This window comes from Gadus chalcogrammus, chromosome 16, assembly GCF_026213295.1.
Source record: "Gadus chalcogrammus isolate NIFS_2021 chromosome 16, NIFS_Gcha_1.0, whole genome shotgun sequence".
NCBI classification, from domain to species: Eukaryota; Metazoa; Chordata; class Actinopteri; order Gadiformes; family Gadidae; genus Gadus; species Gadus chalcogrammus.
Window position 1 is genome coordinate 15,976,499 of NC_079427.1, and position 26,359 is coordinate 16,002,857.

At 43.7% G+C, this 26,359-nt stretch overlaps 2 protein-coding genes across 14 annotated transcripts in view; one reads left to right on the forward strand and one right to left on the reverse strand.

Moving 5' to 3' along the window:
• Window positions 1-2,953: 2,953 nt before the first annotated feature.
• rnf26 (ring finger protein 26) lies at window positions 2,954-7,524 on the reverse strand. Its single transcript, XM_056611885.1, has one exon. It carries the CDS (start codon window positions 7,091-7,093, stop codon window positions 5,690-5,692), a length of 1,404 nt encoding a protein of 467 aa, XP_056467860.1. The 5' UTR covers window positions 7,094-7,524; the 3' UTR covers window positions 2,954-5,689.
• Window positions 7,525-15,374: 7,850 nt separating this feature from the next.
• The window catches only part of mcamb (melanoma cell adhesion molecule b), a 34,918-nt gene continuing 23,933 nt past the window's right edge, over window positions 15,375-26,359 (forward strand). For 8 of the 13 annotated variants that reach the window (XM_056612193.1, XM_056612194.1, XM_056612195.1 and 5 more), the window contains exon 1: window positions 15,375-15,510. In XM_056612193.1, coding sequence (XP_056468168.1) covers window positions 15,447-15,510 — 64 coding nt within the window. In that variant the 5' untranslated portion in view covers window positions 15,375-15,446. The remainder of the gene's footprint in view (window positions 15,511-26,359) is intronic. The other 5 variants (XM_056612203.1, XM_056612202.1, XM_056612204.1 and 2 more) reach the window with 1 other exon arrangement.

Here is a 26,359-nt window from a genome sequence, read left to right on the forward strand (position 1 = left end):
ATGTCAACTTTTTCTGCTCCTTGCACCTTATCATGCTTATCATGCTACGCAGCATTACAAGCCTCTGCCGACTAAACCATGAAGCAATTCAAGAGGAAGCATACATAGAATCGCCTTGTGGTCAACTGTCATTTAAAACATCTGACAGATTATGTCAAGGTTTTAAAATGAATATTATTATTACCTGGTCATGTTATTACACAGCTGGAAATAGTGGATTTTCTGATAAAGACTAGCTAGCCTTTTTGACAAAACAGCAGAAACTATGTTGGGTGCGCTCGTGCTGCATTTTTGGTTTTGTCAAACAGGAGTCTCCCACCCACAAATCAGAGGTTAGAGATTCCTGCAGGAAGGTTGCGCTCGATTTCACTAGCCCATTTGAGCCTGTTTATTAGTGTACAACATCCATTCTCTCATGCTTGTGTAAAAAAAAAGAGGTTGAATATGAGATTTGAGGACAAACCGATAGGGTGGGCTAAGGCAAGTTTTGGGTGGGCTTGAGGCCACCCAAAAGAGGTCTAGCTTCGCCACTGGTTATAGGGATCCTATGATTATGGCTGAACAACATATTCTGAAAAAAAAAACATCCTGTAAAGCCTCACACTCTAGCAGAGCCATTTACTTTTCAGATAATTTGGGAAGTTAATTGAATCCAGCCGCTTGTCAGACATCCCTTTAATTGAATAGGACAGTAGATTACTACCAACAGGTGTTTATATGCTTATGCTTGACAGACTAAGGATGAACTGTTTTGTCACTATTTGAAGAGGATACAAATTGTTATGGTCAGCCACATCACTTCATAGTGGGTAAGAAAGCTAATTGCGGAATATCGTGCAATGGTTTACGTAAGCCTGTAAGAGGTGCACTCGGACCAGGGCTGGGGCTAGGAGTGGCCCATCGGTCGAGAATGGGCACTCTCCCCGGTCCCACGAAACAAAAGTATGATTGAGGGTATGGCTAACCCCACAACTCATCCTCATCATGGTTTTATTATATATCAGAGCACAATATATCACAAATGGTAGTTTGTGGTCATGTCAATGCAATGATTGCTTCTGGGAAATATGCATATCAGCCTATGCTGTCAGCTGTTTATTATTAATGATTTGGCCCTGTGGCTATAAATGTTATGCACTTTTCAATTATACCTCTGTGCGGTGTAGCCTATATATGCGCGTGTTTGCGGACACAAGTATGTGTGTGTGTGTTGCAACTACGTTTGGCCATTGATATCGTGGTACACAACTGTCACATTCCATAGATGATAGGCCTACTTTTGGGGGATAGATGGATAGATGGATGGATGGATGGGTGGATGGGGGTGGGGGCTTGAACAGTAGCCCATTTCATGGATTAACTACCTCCTCTCTGTGTGAAGGTCAACAACCGGGGGGCTATTAAGGTGCCCTCTGACCTGATGGCTATCATGCCTCTATCCTCCATCCCTCCCCTCTTCTCCCTGGCTCTCTGCTCTCCACTCTCCCGAGCTCTCTGCTCTCCGCCCCCTGCCCCAGCTTTCCACTCTCTGCCACAGCTCTCTGCTCTCCGCTCCCAACTCTCTGCCCAAGCGCTCAGCTCTCTGCCCAAGCGCTCAGCTCTCTGTCCCAGCTCTCTGCTCTCTGCCCCAGCTCTCTGCTCTCTGCCCCAGCTCTCTGCTCTCTGTCCCAGCTCTCTGCTCTCTGTCCCAGCTCTCTGCTCTCTGTCCCAGCTCTCTGCTCCAGCTCTCTGCTCTGTCCCAGCTCTCTGTCCCAGCTCTCTGCTCTGTCCCAGCTCTCTGTCCCAGCTCTCTGCTCTCCGTCCCAGCTCTCTGCTCTGTCCCAGCTCTCTGCTCTGTCCCAGCTCTCTGCTCTCTGTCCCAGCTCTCTGCTCTCTGTCCCAGCTCTCTGCTCTGTCCCAGCTCTCTGTCCCAGCTCTCTGCTCTCTGTCCCAGCTCTCTGCTCTCTGTCCCAGCTCTCTGTCCCAGCTCTCTGCTCTCTGTCCCAGCTCTCTGCTCTCTGTCCCAGCTCTCTGCTCTCTGTCCCAGCTCTCTGTCCCAGCTCTCTGCTCTCTGTCCCAGCTCTCTGCTCTGTCCCAGCTCTCTGCTCTGTCCCAGCTCTCTGTCCCAGCTCTCTGTCCCAGCTCTCTGCTCTCTGTCCCAGCTCTCTGCTCTCTGTCCCAGCTCTCTGCTCTGTCCCAGCTCTCTGTCCCAGCTCTCTGTCCCAGCTCTCTGTCCCAGCTTTCTGCTCTCTGTCCCAGCTCTCTGCTCTGTCCCAGCTCTCTGCTCTGTCCCAGCTCTCTGCTCTGTCCCAGCTCTCTGCTCTCTGTCCCAGCTCTCTGCTCTGTCCCAGCTCTCTGCTCTGTCCCAGCTCTCTGCTCTCTGTCCCAGCTCTCTGCTCTGTCCCAGCTCTCTGCTCTGTCCCAGCTCTCTGTCCCAGCTCGCCGCTCTCTGTCCCAGCTCTCTGTCCCAGCTCTCTGCTCTGTCCCAGCTCTCTGTCCCAGCTCGCCGCTCTCTGTCCCAGCTCTCTGCTCTGTCCCAGCTCTCTGTCCCAGCTCGCCGCTCTCTGTCCCAGCTCGCCGCCCCAGCTATCTGCTCTCCGCTCTCCCAACACTCCCCTGCTCTCTGCGCTCTCTGCTCTCTGCGCTCTCTCCATGCTCCCCTGCTCTCTGCTCTACCCAGCTCTCTCCTGCTGCCCCAGCTCTTATCATCGGTTGAACCACTGATCACATCACGCCTTTGTAAAGGAGGCTATCTGGATGATCTGGATTATTGTGACCAACCTCCTAATTAGCATTGTGTAGCAATAAGCCTCCTCTGTATTTCTCCTTATCTCTTTTCCTTGCTGTCACTGTGGTAACAGCCTGTTCTTGGCATTCAACTTCTGGTCTCCTAACTGTGGCTGTGCGCTCTGCCAGAGGCATGGGCATAAACTGCAGCATGTGTGTTTGACTTTCAGTGATTTATTTCAAATACACGTCTTATGTTCAATGACAATTAATTTGTCACAATTTAAAAAGATCCATAAGTCAAGCCATAAATCAAAACAACAAGTGTTGTGAGCATCGGTACTTGGTTGAAACCGGGAAGCGCCATGCTCGAGTGTATGGATATTCTCAACCTGTATTGTTTTTTATTTATTCACCATTAGCTGACGCTTTGATGACCAGCTGCTTGGGGTTCAATAGTCTTAGTAATGCACATACAGTAGTTACCAAAACATATAGTTATAATTATGGCCACATATCCTTACAAATAGAAGTAATCGAAACATATAGTAACCCAGTCTGAAACAATCTGCATCTTTCCATGCTCAACTTCTTCCCCCCCCCCCCCCTTTCCCACACAGCAACAAGGCAGAATGGGGAATACCGATCTAATCTTCTGTGTGAAAATGATGAGTCATAGAAATGTGGTGGGTGGTGGGTGGGGGTCCAACAATGCAGAGAACCGGATAGCTGAGTGACTGAGTACGATGAGATGACAATGATAGATAGATAGGTCTGTAGAGGGAAATAAGTAGACAGGTTACCACGAAGTAAAGTGAAAAATGGGTGACAAGATAAATAAATAAAAAAGGGCAGTACTATATCAGTTTCTCGACTTGAGTTTTGTGTGATTTTCCCACACTGCTTCCAACCAAGACCGATTTGGGGTCAAAGGTTAAAGATCGAGTCCCATGGGTATGAACATCTTTACTCTGTTGGCTTCCACTGTCATCGTACTTCCTCTTCTCTGTTAACACGGTCCTACTGTATCCCTTACATATAAACACTGCAGAGTGGCCTCATGGTGTCAGCAGACATTAAACAATCCCTGAACCCACGGCTCTGACATCTCTCTGAGGACAGAGGCTCACATGGATGTCCATCATGGAGTGCAAATTGGTCTTAGGTTGGACGCCAGGATATGCGTTGTGTTACTGATTGAAACTCATTAATTGGCAAAACTGTGCTGTCCAGAGTGCTGAATTGATTGTCTCTGCCAATATCCTTGACCAGGAATGGGAGATCGACTTCATACAGTTGCCTTGACATCACCCATCTTTCCTTTCTTCCCACCACAAGACTAAATGATCAAACAGAGGTTCAGATGCATGCTATTGCAGGCCATGACTCAGAAACAGGGAACATTAACCACAAACACTGGAGGAGCCGTTTATACACACACAATTTTCAAGAGTCACAGGGCCGATAAGAGAACCAAATTCTACAATATGTAGCTTTTACCAAGTTTGAAGGAGCGTTATTGCCTGTTTATGTGGGACTTGTATCAAATAAATATATCCAGATATGGACAGTCAGAAAGGGACCAAGCATTCAGAAATGTAAACCAAGCTGAAAGGAATGCAAAATGGTTCCTGCAATTCTAACTGAGTTCTAGCATCCTGCAATATGAAGAAAAATATATTTTTTGTTAAGATAGTTTAGTGTATTTTGTTTATATAATCGATGATACAATAATAGCCTTCTCTACACAATGGTTTTTATTATGAACTCAAATCATCCGAGACGGGACCGAACACACTTTACAACAATACATTCATGAGTTGATGCCACATAGTCACGTCAGTTCTCCCAGCAGGCCCACAGGAACTCACTGTGGGCTCCTTTCCAACACAGAAAATGGACGACACTGTCAATTCATGTGAGCAGGGATGGGGTCAAGGTCTTAAGAAATACCTGAGAGAAATACAAGTCTCTGGTCAACAACAAATTGGTCCATTTGGACTTTGAATCCTATCTTTGGCGTATCAAAAAATGGCCGTGCAGTCTAAAAAACGATACAAAAGTGGTGCTGGATAGGGGCAGCAGTAGTGGTTACTTGGTTAGGGTTAATGATAGCATTCGGTGTTTTCACAAAGCATCATATTGTCCATTTATCCTTTCGCTCTGTCACACATAGCCAATTACAAAAATATATATAATTTGTCAAATAAGACAGGAAGGCACATGACACCTCTTTTAATGATTAGACTCTAATAATATTTTTAAGCAAGCAGACCTGTAAAGCATGGTCAACAGAATTACATGTATGGTCCCTTAACAGGAGAAAAAAGTATGTTTTAAAACATTATAATTATTCAATGACTAACCTTTTACTAGCTATCAGATGATGGAAGACTGGAATTAGAAAGAGCAAATTAGAGATTGTATTTGGCAACCACAAGTAGCTCATTTCCTCATAGTGGATTCTTTCAAGTTTATAAACAGGTGTTATTAGGTCCTTAGCAAAGAAAGTACAATGTAGTTGTGTCCATTGGCACATATAGGTCTCAGAGCCATAGCAAAGGATTTGTCTCTTTCTCGTTCAAATGCGTTAAGGCATACTTGTTTCACAGACTATACAATGTTATGCAACAAAAATGACATTGTATTGGAATTCTTATAGATAGCATTCTGCAACACACTGCTTATCCCTGCAGCTTTTGTCAGAAACCCTTTTTGCTGCTCTTACAGCAAAGTGAGCACAAGCATCAGATGTTAGTCTAGTATTTCTATAAGCATATAAACACAGTTGCGACCACAACCCAATATCTCTTCTACAATTCACACAACATAAAATGCTTGCGGATCTTGTATTGGCCTGTGGTCTTGAGGCAACGACAAAATCATCAGTAAACAGTCAAAAACAAGAAAGCACACTGTTTGAGTGGTCATTGGTATGTGGTGGATGAACCCCCCCCCCCCCCAGCCGGGGGGCTGCGGGCCCTCAGAGGTACACATCCATCGTGTTCAGGATCATGTGTCGACACAGCGGGCAGTTCTGTCGGTAGAGGGCCTGCCGAAGCAAGATGTCCGTGCAGCCCCTGCACAGGCAGAGGTGCCTGCAGGGCAGCAGCACCACAGTCTTGCTACAGTCCTGGCAGATCACACACTTCTTCCTCTCCTCCTGCTCCTTGAGCAGACTCAGCAGGTTCTTGGCATGCGGGACTGGGAGGCCCTCCTCTTTACCCGCAGCCCGGAGCTGCTTCAGGGGTCGGACCTTGCTGGAGCTGGGGTAGGCCCGGTCTGGTTGCTCCTGGTCCGGTTGCTCCCGGTAGGGCGCGTCTCCTGCACTCCCATCTGGCGGGTCCCGCTGCTCCTCTCCAGGGTCCCCGTCGCCGCCCACTCTGGCGTCGATGTTGTTGTTGTTATTGTTGTTCCTCCAAGCTCGCATTCGTAGAGTGAGGCTCAGCCAGCTGCCCTGCTGAGACAGCTGCCTCCAGAGCCACCTCTCCTGCAGGTACAGGCGTCGGAGGAGTCTTTGGGCATGTCTTAGGGCCCCAGGGACATGTCCGGGTACTCTCTGCAGGCTCCGAGTTAGGGTCTGTGCAGCAAGGGATAGTCTTTGCAGGGTCGGGACTGCATTGATATAATGGACAGTCTGTCGCCTGACTTGATGGACCAGCTCTGGGTTAAGGTAGACGGTGGTAGCTACGGCGATAGTGATGGTTAGCAAAAGGCCATAGATGTTCATTATAAAGATACTGATGAAGATCTGTGTCAGTGAGACCAGAAAGTCCAGTACCAGTTTGCATGGCGTCCATAGTAAGGTGGAGGTCCCGACGAGGCTGCTATAGAGGAATGTGATGAGGGTCAGGGTGAGTTCCACAACCTTCTGTAGCGGACTTGAGACCGTGTGCCAAACACTGATGAGAGCAGAGTACATGTTCTGGGTGCAAATAAGCACGTAGTTGACAACCGTGTTAGCAAAATAGACCGTTAGGCTTGCGGCAATACCAAAACATTCCAAAACAAACAGCAAACCCCTGTAGAGATACTCTCTTCCACGGAGGAAGACGTGCATAGAAAGGTAGCCAACCATCTTCAGGCTCTCTAGTAATCCTCCGAGAGCGAGCAGGCAACTTCCGGCCATGTTTACGGTGCCATGGGAGATGAGTGAAGTAGTTTCTGCCATGGATATCAAACAGAGAAGAATCCAATTCCAAAATCCAACGAGAAAGTTCCAAAATAATACAGGTAGGTTGTTTACAAACGTGACGACGGCTAAAACAGACCGCACCACAGTGTGGACGATGACAAAGTTTAAGTCCAAAAGGAAGCTGAGAAAGTCTAAGCATTTTGCTACAGAGGAAATTATCAAAGGAAAAATAAGAAAGTTCACTAAAGCCATTGTATCGTCGCTGCAAAACAATTAACCAGATCCAGACTGGCTTGGGCATTAGAAGCAGTCCATGTCTAGTGTTTGTTGGACAGGTGTTCTTCACAGTATACTGTTGTATGAAAAAGCAAAGACGTGCAAAGCGAAAAAAATCGTTGTTTATAATTACGTGGGAATACAGAGATATCTTTCTGCGTTCTGGTCAGCCAGGAGCAGAACGCTCAACGCACACTTACACAGCGGATGTTTATATTCAAAAAGGACCGACAGGTTTCTCTTAATCCCAGGGTTGTGAATCAAACTGTTCCACTCTCCCGAAAAGGTATCAAACATCATTTTATGCGGCCAATTTTTCAACGAAAAAGATTTGCGTAATCCCGACAATAAGCATAAAAATCACAAGAGAACTTCCCACTGTTCAGGGTAGCCGCCATACTTCTTTTGACTATTCGCTGGTCAGCTGACCTCACCACTTCCTGGAAAACACTGCGTGATTTTGGCGCAACCGCATGCGCATACAATCGGTACTATATTGTTAATAATAGTTTAAACTGTAAAGATGAATTGTAAACCAATTAAAAAATAAGAAAAACAAATTTGACGAATACATGTTTAAATAGACGATTTGTTAAATAATGTACAACAAGGTGTGTGCGTGTGTGTGTGTGTGTGTGTGTGTGTGTGTGTGTGTGTGTGTGTGTGTGTGTGTGTGTGTGTGTGTGTGTGTGTGTGTGTGTGTGTGTGTGTGTGTGTGTGTCCCAATTATCATACTACTACTTACAAATTTAGCATTTTGCAAATAATTAAGAAGTTTGCCAATTTATTTGGTCTATGGAGTGGCGAAGTCACGCCCCTTCCGGTAGGGCTCATGGGACCTATGAGATTGAAAAATATGAATGGGAGTCAATGGAGAGAAAATAATTATTTTCTGGTCCCAGTCTTTATATGCCCTGGATTACACATATTTTGTTTGTGGATTTAAATGATAATTTTTCATGCAAAGAAAACTAAAAAATTTCGTGAAGAAGTTTGATAATTTTAGGTTTTATGTGAGGCCGCTTTGTGAACTACAGCTCTTCGCTGCTCTCGACGCATATGATAGACGTCACCACACCCGCACTTGGAACTCGGCACAGAGATGGCACAAAGAGATGGCACATAACTAAAACTCTCCACATGCCCCGACTTATAGTGGTTCTCACCTCTTTCTATGCTTTTATCCTCGCCTTGAAAAAAAGTGGTGAAGTGGAGCAGAGAGAGCCGAGTTCTTTGCATGAAAAATTATCATTTAAATCCACAAACAACATATGTGTAATCCAGGGCATATAAAGACTGGGACCAGAAAATAATTATTTTCTCTCCATTGACACCCATTCATATTTTTCGATCTCATAGGTCCCATGAGCTCTACCGGAAGGGGCGTGACTTCGCCACTCTATTGACAATTCCATTGACATTAACTCAATGCTTAAAGCAGTGACTTGCGTATCCCATTTCCTCACATTGAGACCAACAATAAAGGGGACGCAAGATTTGTAGTGGATATAAAATTGAATTTCCTTTCCTCCTTGTATTCTATCCTCCACAGCTGAGCCGATCAGCAACAAAGGATGCGATGACATGGCAAAGGGAAGTGTGTGTCTGCTGAGATCAAACGAAATCCTTCACAAAAGTACAATTTTCTTGAATATTTAATGACTCATTAGGGATGAGGAGTCACTCAAGCAGCTAAAGGTCTTGTGGGTAATTTCATTGTCTTTGTTGCAACGCCTCTTGGGTAGGGTAACTTTCTTGTGGTCCATGCAGAAGTCAACTTCCTGTGTTTGTTTTCTCGAGGACCAAATCCTTCCTTTTGCAAAAGCAGATGGTTTGAATGGTTTGCCAATGTCCTCTCCACCTTCTGCAGGCATTTTAATGGACCAACACCCTAAATGTTACGCATACGTTTACAATCCTAATGGAGCTGAAATGGATTCCCTTTACAAGACAATATGGTGTATTGGATGGTGACTTGTGTAAATCCCACAGTGATTTCCCACAGTACATGTACATACACATCCTTAGTCTGGGGAATATAGTTGTGTTCTTCTAACCCTATACCTTTTGCATTCTTACATCTTTGCCACCCAAAGCATTTCAGAGTTATTAGTAGCAGTATTCCGTTCATCCTTGCAACACAGTTGGTAAACAAATTTCCAGTTCTTAACTTATTAACAGTTTACATGTGGTTATTCTGTAAGGAACAAAACCTGGGCATCCTACTTTCCCAACATTTATGTCATAGTAAACTGCAGAAGAAGAAACCAGTTGGGGAGAGGCCATGGAAAACAACAGAGGGACTTGTATCTTACCACGGGTAAAAAGTTGCTGAGGACTAATTAGCTAATTCAGGTTTCCCAATGTACCCCATCTCTCCTGGTAACCAAGAAATGTGCCCACATTCACCCGTCCTTTCATGTGCGACTCCAGCCATCCCCCCCAGGTTATTCAGCCATTTTAAGAGCCGAATCCAGCCATTTAACCCTGGCCTTGTTAGTGTCATGCTCTACCGAATTGAGGTACCCAGGAAGGACAGGAAACAACTTTGTCACAGATGGCTTGTGTCCATGAGGACTTCACTGTGCTCATCCTTTAGAGGTTGTTTTTGGTTAGCCAGGCGTTAAGTTTCTATTGCTGCCTCTTCACATCCTGTCCTATCAACCCCTACCATTTGTCCATTGCTACAGACTGATTGACTTACTGATTTGTCCTTCAACAAGTTCAATGTTAGGTTCCTCTGGCTTAATGTTGGCCAGGGTTGGTGTCCAGCGTACATTACAATCATGTGCTCTATAAAGATGTGTATCTGTGTCTGTATGTATGCATAAGGAGAGGGAGAGAAAGAGAGAGAGAAAGAACGAAAGAGAGAGAGAGAACGAGTGAGCGAGAGTGCACAGTGCATAAGTGACAGACCAGAAGCTTCTATGGGAAAACACAATTCCCAGTTGTACTCCCAGAGTGCGGAGTGGTCAAGACCTCTTAACAAGACCCCAGCATTCCACATCAACCCCCTGGTCGAGAGAGAGAGAGAGAGAGAGAGAGAGAGAGAGAGAGAGAGAGAGAGAGAGAGAGAGAGAGAGAGAGAGAGAGAGAGATAGAGAGAGAGAGAGAGAGAGAGAGAGAGAGAGAGAGAGAGAGAGAGAGAGAGAGAGGTTGATGAGATGAGGGCGAGAAGAAAGGTTAGCAGTGTAGTGATAAGAAAGGATGACAGGCTGACTGAGCATGTGTCGTGATGGTTCACAGTAACAGCCCGTGGATGTCCTGGGAACACATTTTTGTCCTCTTGACGTTTTCCTTCCTTCAGTATGACTCAAGCACCTCATTGTCTCCACGCATTAATAGGTAGCCCCTCAGCTTCCTGTTCACATGTTGTCCTGTATGTATGATCTCACTGGGACCAGGTCTGTCACAGTTCACTCCGCTTCCAAACCTTCAAGATAATATGTTCAAAACGTTTATCGTAAAACGATTATTGTCCTTCATTGGGTTCTTTTAGTCAAAAAGTTGTTTCTTTGAACTTTCATTCTCTTAATGCCTATTTCTTTATTCTTGCTGTATATTGTCTAAATGACCCCGGCTGTACAGCCTCTGGCTGGACATGCCATTGGGATGGTTTTTAACAATTAACATTTTCCATCAAACACAATCACCATGGTGACCATGTGCATTTCTTCGCGCAAGTCCGTATCAAAGTGTCCCTTTGTCACAATCGCTTTTATTGTGACGGAGTTTAGTAGATATTCAAATGTCTCTCCCACTCTCCCCCCGACCCCCCGTATTGTGGACAATAGATGCCTCTCTTTCTACACAGACAACCCCCCGCTTCCCCCCCCCAAATCAACTTGCCTTTGGGTCTGGCCTCAGTGGCTTGGAAAGAATGACTTATTTTCCTCTCTTTCCTTCCTACCAGCACTCTGTGAAGCAGGGGTGTAAGCCATAGCCTTGAGTGGCGTAAACAGAAGCTACGCGTGTACCGCCATCCATCACGACGGTGAAGAGTACACCGGCACACATGCTGGGGTCACTCCCTGTTTGGCATGTCACCGGAGGATGTGTAGAAATAGTCAGGTTCAGGGGTAGCTCCTAAGTGTGTTTACACTCCAGCGACAAAACAGTCTAGCGGTTCACTTTTTTGGTCCAAAAAAATAGGAAGCTTGTAAGTGGCCAGTTGATATTGTTAATTTATCTTCAGCCCAGTAAATCCACCCAAAGGAAAGGGCTTTATGAGTTCTGCGAGAGAGCCGTGCCGGGATTTTGGTTTGAGGCTATTTGCTATTAGCCAACATATGTGAAGAGGGTGTGAAAACCTGGTGTTCAAACCACGTTCAGGATCTTCAGATTCCATGAAAAGTTTTTGGAGCATTGGATGCTCTTCCTGTTTTTATCCCCTTTTTCAGTTTACATTTCAAACCCGTTGCCCCCAAGTATTCCCTAGCCCCCCTCCAGGATGTAGCATGTTAAAGGCTAACAGAGGATGTCTTGAGACCCTTCACAAGGCTATTTTAAGATATCTGCAATGGGAGACCTATACTCTTAACACTAATTCAACCCCAGCGACATTATGTCTCAAGCTGCTCTCTGCACATTTTCTTTGCTCAACCTACTTTCTATAGATTACATGGTGTTTTGGTTAAGTCTCATGGTTCTCATGCATTTGTCTTTGTAGCAATGGCCATTAGTCTGCATGAGAATCCATGAGAACCTTGAGATTCAATCCAAACTCAATTCAATGAAAACAAAGTGGTGGTTTATACCTAATAAATATTCGTCAACATAATGAAGAAAATTATCATCCTAGATTGTGAAATGTTTTTATGCACTGCATTCTTGTTTGAGCCCATCACATACCAAATGGTTTGGTTCTCCACATACATTCTGTGTGAGATACTCACCACCACCAACAACAATGGATTTATTAATCCATTGGAATTAAACAGTGAGACAAAATTGTTCTAACATGTCGGTCATCAGTCAATGCATTGAACTTTCTATGTTTAAAGCCTTGTGTAACAATTGCTCTCATTTTGTGAAGTTGTACCACTCTCTTTGAGAGAATCAAGCCTCCAGGAACAAAAATATTCTCTCTTGATACTTCAGCTCTAGAGAAAACAAAATACGACATCTACAAACATGAAAAACACAGCAGAGAGCCTTCTACACCATCAGAAGGAACATCCAACGGGACATCCCAGTCGAACTGGCTTTAAAACATGGACTCTTTGTAATTTAAACCAATTGCCCTCTATGGTAGTGAAGTCTGGGGTCCTCTCACCAACCAAGAATTCACAAAATGGGCCAAACACAAGTTGATACTTTGCAGAATTCTGTAAATCCAATTTCCGAATCTGGAACCAACAGCAACTCACCACACAGAGCCGCAAGGCCTGCCTCGCTACACCAAACCAAGTGATGAAGAAACAAAAATACAAGCACTGGAACATTGGAAAGAATCAACAAAACCACAGAGTAGACTGGATTGCTATTTTACGAACTGAGTAAACAGTAGCCGAATGATTATAAAAGCTGAGACATTTGGTGGACAGATGGACAGTCTCAGTGCAGACTCAGCACAGCCATACGATTGAGAAAGTCCGCCATAGACAGACGGGCTCCCCAGAGCAGACAGGCTATGCACCAACAGCACACAAAAGCAGGGGGGAAACAGGCTGAACTTTCTAACCTCCTGTGAACTATACCAGAATATCAGAAACAATTTTTTCCCGCAAATCACCCAAAGACTTTGACAATACCGTAGACATCAACAATCAAACATGCAGCAGCAAGAAGGGGACGACTAATCCAATATATATACATATTTGACTTTTGTATTTGACAATGTAAATGAACATTGTGCATGCCCATGGAAAGGTCATGGGCTCTCTCTCTCTCTCTCTCTCTCTCTCTCTCTCTCTCTCTCTCTCTCTCTCCCTCTACTTTTAACACGTTTAAAATATGCCTTTAGTTTTTACCTTCACCAGAGGAGATAGATATACATCACAGCTCTACATATATGAAATTGGAAATTAGCCTTATTTAACTTAATGCAGTAAAGTGTCATTACTAATATTTGCTGAGATGCTCTCTAGCCATCTGAGAGCCAGTGAGGCCCTTTATGTTTGCTATGTGAAGCAGTACTGGAGTAGTCGTCCCAGTCCCAGGAAAAATATTAAATACAGCTCTCTTTACTTCTCCCATGACCTCTATTGGGTTACCACCAGAGGGAAACACATTAAAAAAACACCCAAAACGTGGGAAACGTATGCTTAAAGGTTGGGTATGGGATTTGCGAAACGGCAGCAGATTTTGAAAATACACAACTCAAATGGTCCTACCCCCTCTCCTTCAACGCTGACTCTGACTCCACCCATTCCAAGTACATGGACGCGCAATCATGCACGAGCGCGAACACAGATGCGCGAGAGCGAGCCATTAGCTAGCTCCAGTAGCTACCGCAGGATAACTACAAACAGGAGCTTGCTCTGGGTCACGAGCTCTGGGTCACGAGTACTGCACGAAGGGGTCGCGCGCGGGGCGCGGGGGAGGGGGAGTGCAGTACGACCGTTTGATTGACGTACTTACTGTCCAATGCAACTCGGTGGCTCTGGAAATCATTGGCTGGAGTTTTTCGAGCCCTGCCCGTTCCACAGATGATTGACTTGTTTCATTTTCATGTCAGTACTTCTAACTCAGTGGCTGTAAGTGGTTTATGATAAGGATTTCAAGTAATTTTGCAAAAATGGCAGAAAAAGTGAATTCCATACCCAACCTTTAAAATACATGACCCAAGATGTCTGATAAGATGTGTCCAGTATGGTTTGAGTATGCCATGCACTCTTCAAAACAAATATAATTATATATTGAATGGAACTATAAATTGCCAACTGTTACTAACTTGCTGGGATTCTCAAAAAGGACCAAATACAGACAGATACTTTCTACGATGTCGTACTTTTCTCTGATAACACACATATTAATTGTAATCCACCTTTTACATACCTGTACCTGTACATTGCTTTCTGGATAGAAATTCATGGCAGAGTATTTACTATGCAGACTTCAAACTTACATCTCTGGCTTTAAATTGGCTGTTCTGTTCATTGAATCAAATACTGTCTTAAATCGTGAGCCAAGACTTATAAGGTATTGGATTTGACATAAAACATGGCTTTATAACCAGGATGGATGAGGTATGTGGACTGAATATGGCCTTAATCTTCTCTCAACCTATAGGTAGGAGGAGTCTAATTCCCGTCCTCCCAGCTCAGTAACATATGTGTGTGCTCTCCTGCAGGTGAGCAAACACTGCAGACGTTAAATGCACTGGTAGTTTAGTTCAGACGTACAAACCAACCGTGCCTTTGCCATTTTCACAAGGTATAAAATATACCCAGAGACACAACGAAGGGATCTAGGCTCTTGTGTTTGTCCCACGCTGTCCTCATGCTAAATCTTCCATATGATTACTATGGAGCAGGCAAGACCACATGACCATACAAGGACATTTGAGTCGCATCCAAGTTTTATTTATGGGCACGGCGCTCATTTACAGGTATCATATTTAAAATGTCATGAACTACATTCTGTAGTATTTCAACTTGCATTACAAGTGAGGTATCAACAGAAAAATGTATAATATAACGTTGGAACGGTGAACTTGACTTGTTTGTTTAAATCAATGAAAAAATATATAGTCTAAAAGTGATAGGACTTCTTGTTGATTTGAATATTTTTTATTTTACACTGGGCTGCCATTGCCTGCGTTAATGTTGACCTCAATCATCATTGAAACGTGATCACCCGGGACAGATGTAGTGTCCATAAAGGGCTCCGTTGGGCAGCTGCCAGATGCAGTCTGGAGAATAATGAAAATGTTCCTGTCAAGTTAACTCTCCAGGCAAATAGGCTAAACTTTATAATTTTCTTCAGCTTTTAAGCGATGCGAAACATTGAAAATCGTTGATTCAAATATTCTCGACACATCTACCAGATCTGGTTGAATACTTATTAACGTCAAATAACCCCTACGGCTTAAATCAACACCACGCGCTATCCTGTGAGAACCACCGCTAACGTTACATCAGTTGCCCTCCCATTTCTCTCTCTCTCTCTCTCTCTCTCTCTCTCTCTCTCTCTCTCTCTCTCTCTCTCTCTCTCTCTCTCTCTCTCTCTCTCTCTCTCTCTCTCTCTCTCACACACACGCACGGTCGCACGCACGCACGCACGCACACACGCGCGCGTTCGCGCCTACAATTTGCCAGGAGGACCAACTGACTGTCAGACTCACTTCACTCCCCTCACACTCTCAGGGCAGCAGGACTCAACGACTATGGCTTTACGGACGAAGACCGCTCTCCTTGTTGGACTTTTATTCCTCCTTCACACGTGGGGAGGTGAGTGAATGACCGAGATCCCTTCTTTCAAAGATAGCGGTAGTTCAGGGTTCTGAAGGTAGCCTCCAGCTAAACTTTGTGGGGTCGCTCCGGGCTCCTGCAGTAGGCTGCAGCGGGACCTGTGCAAACTGTGAACATGTGATACACACACACACTACCTTCTTGTTAAGATGTCGCTGGGAATTTAGCCGGAGTGTGTGAACTGTTGAAATTGCAAATGAATCGAGGGAGGCCAGTGATAAAAAAATAGAAAAAGGAAATGGAAAAAGGATTTTACATAACCGATCCATCTTCAATGCAGCCGGACTGTGGTTCGTCTTCAGCCTGATGTAAAATGTTGCAATGTAGATTTAACGTGGACAGGTAGAGAATGCTTGAATCAAGTTCACTTGACGAAATTGGTGCCTGTAGGCTTTCATTTAAACATACTTAAAGCGTAACGTCAAAGTCTATTTTTATAACCTAATAAGCACTCCTTTAGTGTATGCTACACCGCCCCAGTAAACTGTAATTGAAGGTATGCTGTCGGATGTGTGAGGTTTCAGGAATGCAAACTTTGCGACCAACAACTTGAACTTGTAAGCGTGTGCTGTTGGAAAGTGAAATCACTTTGATGACATCTCACATAAATATGACTTCTGTCATAAAAGTGGTTTGTTTATTCTTTAGGTTATGCGCTTCATATAATAATTTGCCCTTTAATGGCAAATCATAATTGGCATTTTTCATGCTGTGCCTACATTTTATTTATAATAACCAGGGTGGTTTGTCTCATCCGCATAGATTCAGTTGTGAAGAAACCTGTTTCCTCTCATCTGTCTCATCTGTTATAATAACCAAAGGATAAACTTGCCCAGCTCTGAATAGGGCACCACACACACACACACACACACACACACACACACACACACACACACACACACACACACACACACACACACACACACACACACACACACACACACACACACACACACACACACACACACACACACACACACACACACACAAAGATATGCATGCACATACCACACAAAATGAACACACAAATAGCAGACACACGCAAGCACGCACTCAACACCATGGACACAAGTAGTCCAAATATGCATACACATTGAAGTACCCAAACGCACAAATCAGTCATTTGTCATTTTGCCTCTCTCACTGTTTAGATGTACTGGTGGAACATGGTGGTGTAATAGGCCTGAATAGGGCAATCAGTCATGCTAGATTGGATGTAAAGAAACTGACGAAGGTATAGACAACAAGTTAACTTATGAAACCAGCGGCTTCAGTTTGAGACCTAGCAGACCCTAGCAACTGCTGAGATGCATTAAATTATTTGTTAATGAGACTGTCTCTCAGTGTATTAAACAACAAGGACATGTTATAGAGCATAGAGTAAGTGAATGTGCATTGACAAAGGTGTGTGCGGGAGGCGGGGGGGGGGACTCGCTGGGCCGTCTGCCTCTTGTCTACGTGTTTTTGTTTGTTGATAGAAGAGGAAACGTGTGCCTCTTTCCACCGTCCACCCGGTGCGTGTGTTCAGCCCCCCCCCCCCCCCCTTCCCCCAACGCCCACACCTCTCATGCTGTGTGTGTGTCTGTTTTTGGTTCTCCAGACGAAACACATTTTTTCCGAAGGCATTGTTGTTGATCTCCTGTCCTGTTTGACTTCAGCCCTATTATCGTTGGTTTCCTGATTCCCACTCTCTGCTGGTCCTCCCTGTCACCTTACACATCCTTATTCCTCTTCCTGGAACCTGTAAAGGCTTTAGTGTCTACCTGTCTGAGTCAAGCCAAGGCTCGCCCCTCGCAACCCGCCCTCTCTCTCTCTCTCTCTCTCTCTCTCTCTCCGACTTCAATTGAACAAACTCTTCATTGCCTATTTTACTGCCGCTTTGTCAACACATTTACAATGGTATTATTCACATCTGAGGTGCAAATAAATTAAAATAGTTTATAGCTCCACAACTTAAAGCTCAAAAACTCAAATCGAAGAGGCGTCAGACTTTTTTGGCTCATGGGGAGAGTTGCCCAAACACATTCCCACTCTCACACATCAATCTAGCAATCGAGCAATAACTCATCTGTTTGAAGCATGAGCAATTACTAATACTATACGTGTGAGCTGTCCTCACCCTGGGGGCAGCCAGCAAAAGAAAGAAAGTTGATAGATTATTGCACTGACTGTTGATGGGATAGAATTTACTTCCTGTGACATCAGCCAATTTTGGAAGTTCAAAGGGCAACACACATCCGACCTCTGCCATTAGAATTAGAACAATAGGTTCCTTCGCTCTTTCTAGCGGGGTTGATCTGGTGTCTTGGTTTCCTCAGACAACTAGTGCTCTTCAGAGAAAGAAAGTTCCCTTCCTGGACAATCGACGTCTTTGTCGCGCCTCCACCACAGTACAGAAAACAGAGGCCCTGCGTTCTGGCAGATGATCAGCATAGGACATGCAATGGGAGTCCCTTATGACCGAGAGCTCTCAGACAGAGGAATGCCAGTTTCCCCTCGAACGCATTTAAACCCAGTATCTGGCCGGACTATTCTGGGTCCCCGTTGGACATAGTTCGGAGGCCAAGGTAATAGTGTGAGCCTCACATTGGTATGGTATGTGTCAGTTAATTACAATTTTGCTTTTGAGGTTTTTTTTAAGGCCTGGATCTGAACCGGGATCTGAACATATCGGTATTTGTTGTTGATAGATAGATGTCCTACCAATCAATCTACTGTTCTACACTTGTCGACATCATAATATCAACCCGAGAGTTAAGAAATTTAGTCTTAAGTTTTCAGAAGGGTTGAATAGGGGAGGCAAAGTGCATAAGCGTGTGTCTCCATGCCACCGTTGGCAGTGTCCTGTGTTTCTAAATACATGATATTTGTTTTATACCTCCAGGACCTCGTCAGGGGGAGAGTTTGTGTGGGCCACGTGTTTTCTTTTTTTAAACAACAATCTTTATCATTGAAGTGAAGCCCTCAGCTAGTCCCAGGGTCATGTTTGTCGGTTACCATGCAACAAAGCTCACAGAACACTAGGCCGAGAGGAGAACCAGGCCTCTCTCTGCTGCTGTGTTCGGATCCGGTGCTTGTAAAAATGTGATATGATCTCAGAAATTTCTACATCCGAGTTAATCACAGTTAAAATATATATTTGTAGGGAATATTCACCAATGTCATCCAAGTCCAAATAGTACAATAGTATAACAGTGGTATACATTTTAAAGAATATTAACGGGATGTTCAACTGTTTGAATGAAGACAACACAAATTACAGCAGGCTTCATGCTTTGAAGTGTCTCTACTTCGTAACATTTCCCACTCTAAAAAAAGTATTAGGATTTAGAATCCCTCAATAGTTCTAGAACTACCCTATAAAACCTATACAGAGCATTTTCTTGGCGGTTCTTAGAAACCCTTATGACAGAAGACATACTATTTGTGTTAACGTGGTTAATTTTAGAAGGATTTGGAGGTTGACCGTTGCAACATAACTTGAGAAATCAATGTATGGGTCAGCCAAATCCTCCTGAAACTTCTGCTTTTAATGATGTGACAAATGGATTTTGTTTGACGCCATCCAAAGTTCATCTGAGTTCTTCATTGTGAAGATGAATTGGTTGCAGAGAATACTGAGTTTCATCATTTGAGATTTAGAATGAGTCACAAAGGAATACCAAGTGATCTTCCTGGGTAAAGATATTTAAACAATCCGATAGAGAAACAGGCAAACTCTAGATTCATTCAACAAAGTGTTGAAGGAAGTTTAAAAAAATACAGACTGCGTACCGTTCTTAGACACAGCGATTCAATCCAGCTGAGCCTCTTTCAACCTTACAAGTGTACGTTGCCGTCACTGCGGAGCCTGGATTTCAGGAAGCAAAAGGTTGAGCGTTTGATCCGCCTATTGATGTGAACAGTGTCCATTAACCCCACTATCAGGGTCAATACAGCAGAGCAGCGAGGCTGAGAGGCCAGGGGGTGGGGCAGGCCGGGGAGTGGTGGGTGGCTGGGGGGGGGGGGGGGCGTGTGAGTGGGCTAATAGTGGCGTGGGTTCCCACTCCCAGGACACTTTACAGTTGTCGTCAGCACTGCATTGTGTACGTTTTCAGCACCTTATCTCGCAAAACACAACATTACTTATTATTGTTTGGCGAGGCCTTTCTGAGGCTGTCCACCAACTTGGCCCCAATCAAGGCTTGTTGAACAATCTCTTTAACATCCACACTGTTTCTTAGTAGCGAGGGAGTGGGCCTGTGATTGCGTATTGTATGAAAGGGAGGAAGGAAGTTTATATTCCGGCTTTGGTGTACGCTTCTCGGATGTGGAATGCTGGTCCCCTTGTCAGCGTATTTCCTCCCTGGAAAAAACAAAGGAATGAGGTGTTTCAACATGTTAGATGCCTTTTTTGCTGATTTTCGGATTGCTGATAAATCTTTCGCTGATTTATTGTATATATTTATAATATAATAAAAACCACGGAAAACAGAAAGCACTTTGACTTTCAGTCAATTATATACATCACACCAGTGCATGAGTTTCATACAGTTCAGTTACAGATGGTGGGATTGATCCTTCTCTGCACATGTGATATATTATAACGCATCTTGATCTGTCGGCTACACACTGACTGGATGGATGAGGTGCAAGGGCACGGGCTGTTCTGTTATTTATTGGGCTGTATTGGGTTCTACCCCACCACAATCCTACCTTTACCAATGATACCGCTCTGGCCTGGATTGTAGTCTTTGAAGATTCTTGGGAGTAGCAGACGGACAGCTGAGTACACCTGGTGCCCTCATGCGGCTCATACCATTACACTTCAAGGGGACGGCCATACGATTGGATTACATCACTTCAAGACATTCTTTTTATTGCCGCACGTTTCTCAGTGTGCATACATGCACCCGTACATAAACACGTCGATAAACACATACACACATTAATAGTAACAAAGAGATGTACACGTGAACCCACACCCATCCACACACACAGACAAATGCATGCACACACACGCACGCACGCACCCACGCACGCACCCACCCACCCACCCACCCACCCACCCACCCACCCACCCACCCACCCACGCACGCACGCACGCACGCACGCACGCACGCACGCACGCACGCACGCACGCACGCACGCACGCACGCACGCACGCACGCACGCACGCACGCACACACACACACACACACACACACACACACACACACACACACACACACACACACACACACACACACACACACACACACACACACACACACACACACACACACACACACACCTGCTTGGATCGTTACTGCAATTGACTCCAATGTAGATAATTTCATGTCCTAAGCCTAATCTACCATGTCACAAGCCTGATCTACTATGTCACAAGCTTCTTGTCATCAGATGCTATTTTCCCAGTGGATTTATTACTGTATTCCACTGCCAAAGACACCACTGCAGAACTGCCCTCTTCACCTCTCCCCAGTTGCTGTTTGTGACAGTGCAGAGAATACATTTTCCTTGTAACCCATTTCTTATCTGATGCCATTATTGGGTACAATATATTTTCCCCAAATATTTTGAGTAATGTCCTACAATAATGTGACTTTTAATCCTTCTCATGCTTTCCTTAATAGTACCACAAAGACTCTTTCCCTTGGTTATGGAAACAGCGTTATAGGGCACATAGAACTCAAACCATTTTGTTTTTGAATAAGTCAAACTAGGAAGCACAACAATATGCCTAAAAATGCATGGATTACATATACTTTCTATGAGGCATACATTGCTAGATAAACATAAACTGTTCATGATAATCACATTTTATGTTTGGCTCCACAAGAGCTTGTATCTATTTTATGAGGCTCTAAAAGTTGAAGGACCAGATGTTTATGATACACTCAAATGCCAAATGAGAGAAAACACAATTATTCTGTCTAACCCTAACCCAATGCTTTTTTTCTCGGTTCCTGTTTCTATCCTTACTTATTCAACTATTGATATAAATTATATTTCTTTATATACCTTTGTATTTGTTTCATTCCAATTATTTTTAGTGATTTACATGAAATGTATTTCTATGTGTTTCTATTCTACAGAGTTATATTTAGCTTTTGGTTTAGCATGTGGAGCTATAAGTTATTTGAACAGTTTCAGCTCCCTGCCCTGTGCTCTGGGCTAATGAGCCAGCACCACGTAGCGTACTACCTGGGGACCAATCAGGCACCGCGTTATTGCTTCTTTATGAGCCTCTGAACTTCAGCAGATGACCTACCTTGAGATCTGACTCCATACATCTGTGGTGGACTGTAACTGGACAGTCACAGTGAGTGATCGTTTCCCGGAAGGTCTTTACTACTTTGGTTGAACACTGTCCTGTTTGAACCCATTTTTTTAATCACTTACATCCGTAGAGTCCACCTTGTTTATAAGGGGAGGCTTGTCTGGCTGTAGAAAACATTAATTCAAGGATATTTATGCTATATGATATACTAAAATAGATTTATTGGACTTTTTCAACATGATGCAGTGCTGGCGTTAAATCGTTTTTTCGTTATCATTAAAATTCCAATAGCTGCCCCAATGGTCTTATTAGATGCATCTGAACTAGGCCTCTTATGGAAGATCAAGCACAATTAGGGAAATCCAGTAAAAAAAAGGCTTATTCCATAATGAGCGGATTCATGAACTGCAAGAAAAACATCCCTTGGAGACGGCTCTTCATCATCAACAACCTAACACTTTATTGATGAATTGTGCCTCTTTGGTTCAGATTCCCTCGGGCCTTGGTTAATTTTTGGTCACAATCCACCCAGCTTTTGTCACAATCCTCACATAGCAAACATAAAATCCCCCCAGCTGTCCGATCATGTCATTTACACCGAACCCAGTTTCTCTCTGATTGCTTGATGCATGGGCCCCTGTGGTTTGAGAGAAAGGGTTTGAACATTCCCAGCCATTGCAAGGGTGTGAATTTTTACTATGTTGCTGTAATTGACACCATTTGTTAGCTAGGATTTATGTGATTTGTAGAAGGCATATTTATTTTCTACAAATGGATACTGACATCGTATCCATTTCAGGGGGAAAGAACAACAAGTGATGAATTGTGCCACAATTATAGCCCTTTCAATGTAGGCTAGGCTACGATTAAGACGATAATCAATTTCACACATTCCACAGTAAGATACATGGAGTCAGATGGCCGGATTCCAGGGCTCTTAGTCACGTTTTGTTTCCCGTAATAAAGTATTTCAGTAGTTGCATTGTCACTGCATGTAAAAAATTAAAAGTTTTTAAATACTTTAAAGCAACCAAACTGTTGATGGAAACGAACAACAAAAGACCAAAGAAATAAGTGTGCATCTAAATTCAACAACCTAGCAAGAATACCATTGTGTCGGTTTCCAGATGTTCTTTGGCAAGAGCAATATTTCAACAATCTAATTATTTTACTGTAGGATTGGGCGGTGTCACAGTATGACGATGTACCAGGGTATTCAGAAATACAGAAGGTATGATATTGATGACCCCAAAAAAGAAAAACTATATAATTTTTATAAAAAAATAACAGTATCTTATGTAAAATATAGTATAGTACATTTTATTTTGTACATTTTATTACAATACATTTAATTATGTTGATGTGTATTTCGTCCAAGTTTTGAAATAGGATATTTAATTAAATAATAAAAAATAAAGTGTTTGCTGTTGCATTGTTGTTGAGTATGAAATAGGTTAGTCCGCCAACCTTAAGTGGCTGGCCCAGTTGAGTCCTCCCAAGTCTGACAGGTTTTCAATAATGACCGCCCGCCCAGAACGCCCAACATGAAAACTTAAAGTGACATTAATAGCAGCATACTGCTGCTATTAATGCTAAATTAATTCAGGCAAGCACATCAATCATTCTGTGCTGCTGTTGTTTACTTAGAAAAGAGATCCTATGTTATGGTCGGTAACACTGCATTATAAAAAAATTATGATCAAAAATACACAGTACCTTAAAGGATGCCAATTTTCCGTATTGCCACTTGAAATCTCACACAAATGTCAGAGAGATGTTTCAAGAGGAAGGTTTTCATGGTTATGCATTCAAATCTAATCATTGTATTACAGGGTCTGTTCACATCAGGATGTAACGCAACATGTATCAGGCATGAGATACAGTCAAGCTCTTTAATCGAAATTCAGTACCCTTATAGAAGTCTCATTTGCTAGAAAGATCGACTATCTTCTATTCAAAACTTCCATTGCGAGAGTGACACATTTCAAATCTCCTACACAGTGGTATTGCAATGCATTTAAAAAGCAGATTATAATAGCCACTCTGAAACTTTCTTCATCTGCCGAATGGTTCCTGGTACAGTGCAGCGTGGCCTGTGTGCGTGAAAACAATTTGTAGCACTCAAGACAACCCAGGTGCTTTAGATTTGTGTGGTAAAACTGGGCGTGAAAAAATAATTTGAGCATAGTATTTCAATCCTTTGGACTCTGTATTTCTGTTTTTCTGCTTGGCTACTGGAGGCAATAGTCAAAACATATTATAATAAGGTCAACATTTCGTGTTTATGTCATTTAAGATGTACTTTAATAATCCCAGATGGTAAATTTCGGTTTATGATACAATAACATGATAATTAAGAGAACACACATGGATTTTGCGGATACTGACAGAAGAAGGGTCAGCTTAACTCGAGACACCCGGTCAACTCAGTTTCCTTTTATTTGACATGTTAATATATGTTGGTGTCCACGACCTCTTTGTTCCTTCCTACGGTGCTCTTGACCTCTCCTCCTGAAAAGTGCTACTGCTACTGAAAAACACAAGCCACACGACCTGGAGATTAGGGGACGCCAAACAATCCTCATCTGCTCCCACTGATACTGACCCTTTGTATGGCCACAGTCCAGTGGGATTGAGAGGGAACCTTACCATTGAATCACAAAATCAAAACCGAAGACACCAATTAAACAGTCGCCTCAGTTGGTCTCTGAAGTTTGTTTGTATCCACCGAACAAGCTAATCTGTTTCCATTCCTCCCCCTATTTCTGTTTATTGATTACCGTTCTTTCATGGTACGTTTGTTGGCTATTTCTTCTCTGGTTTACTCATTCATTCATGGAACATTCCTGAATCATGTCAAACCTCATTGGTCTGCATTGACAGAATTCAGAGGGGCAGTGCCTCCCTCCTGCCGAAGGAAACCGAGAGAGTGTGAGGGAATGAGAGTGAGATAAGAGATAGTGAACCCATTCCTCCTTGATCCCCCTCTTAAAGTGTCCACAGCTCCCACCGTCCCGCCATACTCCTATAGGGTCTCAGGCCCACGCTCAGGCATGACCATTAAACATCTGATCCTCACTGGCTTTTAGAGCGGAACTCAGTCAGGCAGAGTGACTGAAGCATCTCCTGAACTTGATGTTATCTCTCCACGGCTCTTTGATCCGGACTTTAATCAGCCAACGACCGCTTTCCGCTTTGCCTGTCCTCCACCACCAACAACAGCCTGTTTAATAATGGATGGTGTTTTCCTGAAACACGGTTACACTGTGTTGATCCAGGCCACATTAGGAGCCTTTTAACCTAATGCAAGCCTCTCCTCTGGGCTGGGGATAGCGGTCACGCCGGCTCCGCAGGGGAGGCTTCTGTGGCTGTGCTGCTACCGTGGTAACCTACAGGCAGCACTGTCGGCTGGCGGGACGGCTGACTGGAAAGTCCCTCCATGGGAATAACCTCTGATTGAAACGAAACTACAGTGCTAATTTTATACTAGTGGTTTCGGGTTGTTTTGCTGATGCTCCTCCTGCTGCATGCTACCAACAGTACTTCTACCACTCGTACTACTACTGCTTGTACTGCCATGTTACCCACCGGGATACATAAAGTAAATCTTATCCTGTGTATAAAATATATCTGTCTACTGCTATTGCTAATGTGGATCATCCGTTTGCCAGTTCATCAAATTCTATTAAAAGTTAATAATCTATGTGTATGTATTTGTGTGTAGACACGTGTGTATAGGGTGTTGTATATATATATTTATATCAGATGTGTACTTATGTACTCTTGATTTTATTTGAGTATAATCATATGCGCTATTACATTATTACATATAATAATAAATATCCTTAAAAAACACATCAATCAGGTCTGTTTGACTTTTTAGTCTGTGAGCTGACTATTGATCAATCATCCCTGACCTCTGGTAAATTTTAGTCCACTACAATTTCTAAAGACATGAACTTCAATGTATGGAGGCATGTAAAGAATGTAGAGTCATGTTAATAATGTATATGTGAAAGCCCTCAATGGCTCCTTCACTCGTCAGTGCAAAGCAGAGTGAGTCTTGAATGCCGACACACTCTAAGAATACAAGGTCACTTATGCTACCAATTCATCCTGAAAGGCATTGGGTAAAAACTGTACACACTCTCTGTGGTTATGTTTGTGTGCGTGTGTGTGTGTGTGTGTCTGTGTGGGGGGGGGCTGGTTGCCCGTCTTGCTTTCATTGTTTATCCTGGGCTAGCAGCAATCAGCACACCTTATGCTTGTTACGAGATCTTTCTCTCGCTCTCATTCTCGCTCTCGCTCTTTCTCTCTCGCTCTTGTTCTCTCTCTCGCTCGTGTTCTCTCTCTCATGCTCGCTCTCTCTTGTCTTTTTTTTTCTATCAGTTCCTCTTTATCTTTCTGTCTTTCTGTCATTCATTCTTTTTTTCTTTCTTTGCACTCTCTCTTCACTCTGTCTTGACACCCACAGTGTAACAGAAAAAAGGAGCTATTACCCTCATGGCCTTTCCCATAGCCGGCCTCAGCGTGGGTGACTGTTTTCTGCTGGCATAACCGGCCCAT

What these genes read in the sequence shown, in the direction of transcription:
- rnf26 (XM_056611885.1), bottom strand. Translation starts at nt 7,093, where the DNA reads ATGGCTTTAGTGAACTTTCTTATTTTTCCTTTGATAATTTCCTCTGTA.